The sequence below is a fragment of the Bison bison genome, unplaced genomic scaffold (assembly GCF_000754665.1).
Source record: "Bison bison bison isolate TAMUID 2011002044 unplaced genomic scaffold, Bison_UMD1.0 scf7180017864289, whole genome shotgun sequence".
NCBI lineage: Eukaryota > Metazoa > Chordata > Mammalia > Artiodactyla > Bovidae > Bison > Bison bison.
The window spans coordinates 1,858,779-1,859,583 of NW_011494861.1; the positions used below are offsets into that span (position 1 = coordinate 1,858,779).

The 805-nt window shown below is 45.8% G+C and overlaps 1 protein-coding gene across 1 annotated transcript in view; it reads left to right on the top strand.

Moving 5' to 3' along the window:
* Positions 1 to 653: 653 nt before the first annotated feature.
* KIAA2013 (KIAA2013 ortholog) overlaps positions 654 to 805 on the top strand; it is a 6,316-nt gene continuing 6,164 nt past the window's right edge. Inside the window, 1 exon segment of the mRNA XM_010850182.1 lies at positions 654 to 780. Coding sequence (XP_010848484.1) covers positions 654 to 780 — 127 coding nt within the window.

The window sequence follows — 805 nt, forward strand, 5'->3', positions numbered from 1 at the left end:
GAGCAGGAGACCAGGGTTCCATCCTTGGATCAGGAAGATCCCCTGGAGAAGAGAATGGCAACCCACTCCAGTATTCTTGCCTGAAGAATTCCACGGACAGAGGGGCCTGGTGGGCTACAGTTCATGGACTGGCAAAGAATCATACAGGACTGAGCCACTATCATTTTCTTTTCCAATGCAGGGAACGTGGTTTCGATCCCTGGTCTGGGAAAATTCCACATGCCTTGGGCAGTTAAGCCCTCTAGAGAGGCCGCATGAAGACACATGCCAAATAAATAAATAATTAAAAGTTACTTATCTAAAAGAAAAAGAAGATGACTTGGTATGATAGAGAAATGGAGTGTCCTGGAACTGGTTTGTGTTCCATATACTGTACATGCAGCCAGACTGGTCTGGAAAAGTGTCAACAAAATATATCCTAGGAAATCTGATTGACAATGGTTACTTTCTTTTCTTTTTCTTTCTTTTTTTTTGGGACGGGGTACTATTCTGCACTGTTGTTAAGTATTTTTGCAGTGAGGATCACTTTTACAGAAAAAAGTTTTAAAATTATTAAAAAAAAATCTTAGGGCTGTTGAATCCATCAGTAGCAGATGGGGCCCAACACGTGTTAGGTTTGGCTAGCGCGGTGGGTTTTTTTCTTTTTTTTTTCCATGAGCTGGAAGCTTCCAGTCTTCAACAGGCCCCTATCAGACTCTTTCTCGGACTTGGCAGAACTGAAGAACCCGTGGCCCATCCCCCGGCGGCGCCCGCCCCCTCCTCGCTGTGGCCCCGCCTCCTGTAGGGCTCGCTCTCTCCCCTTCCT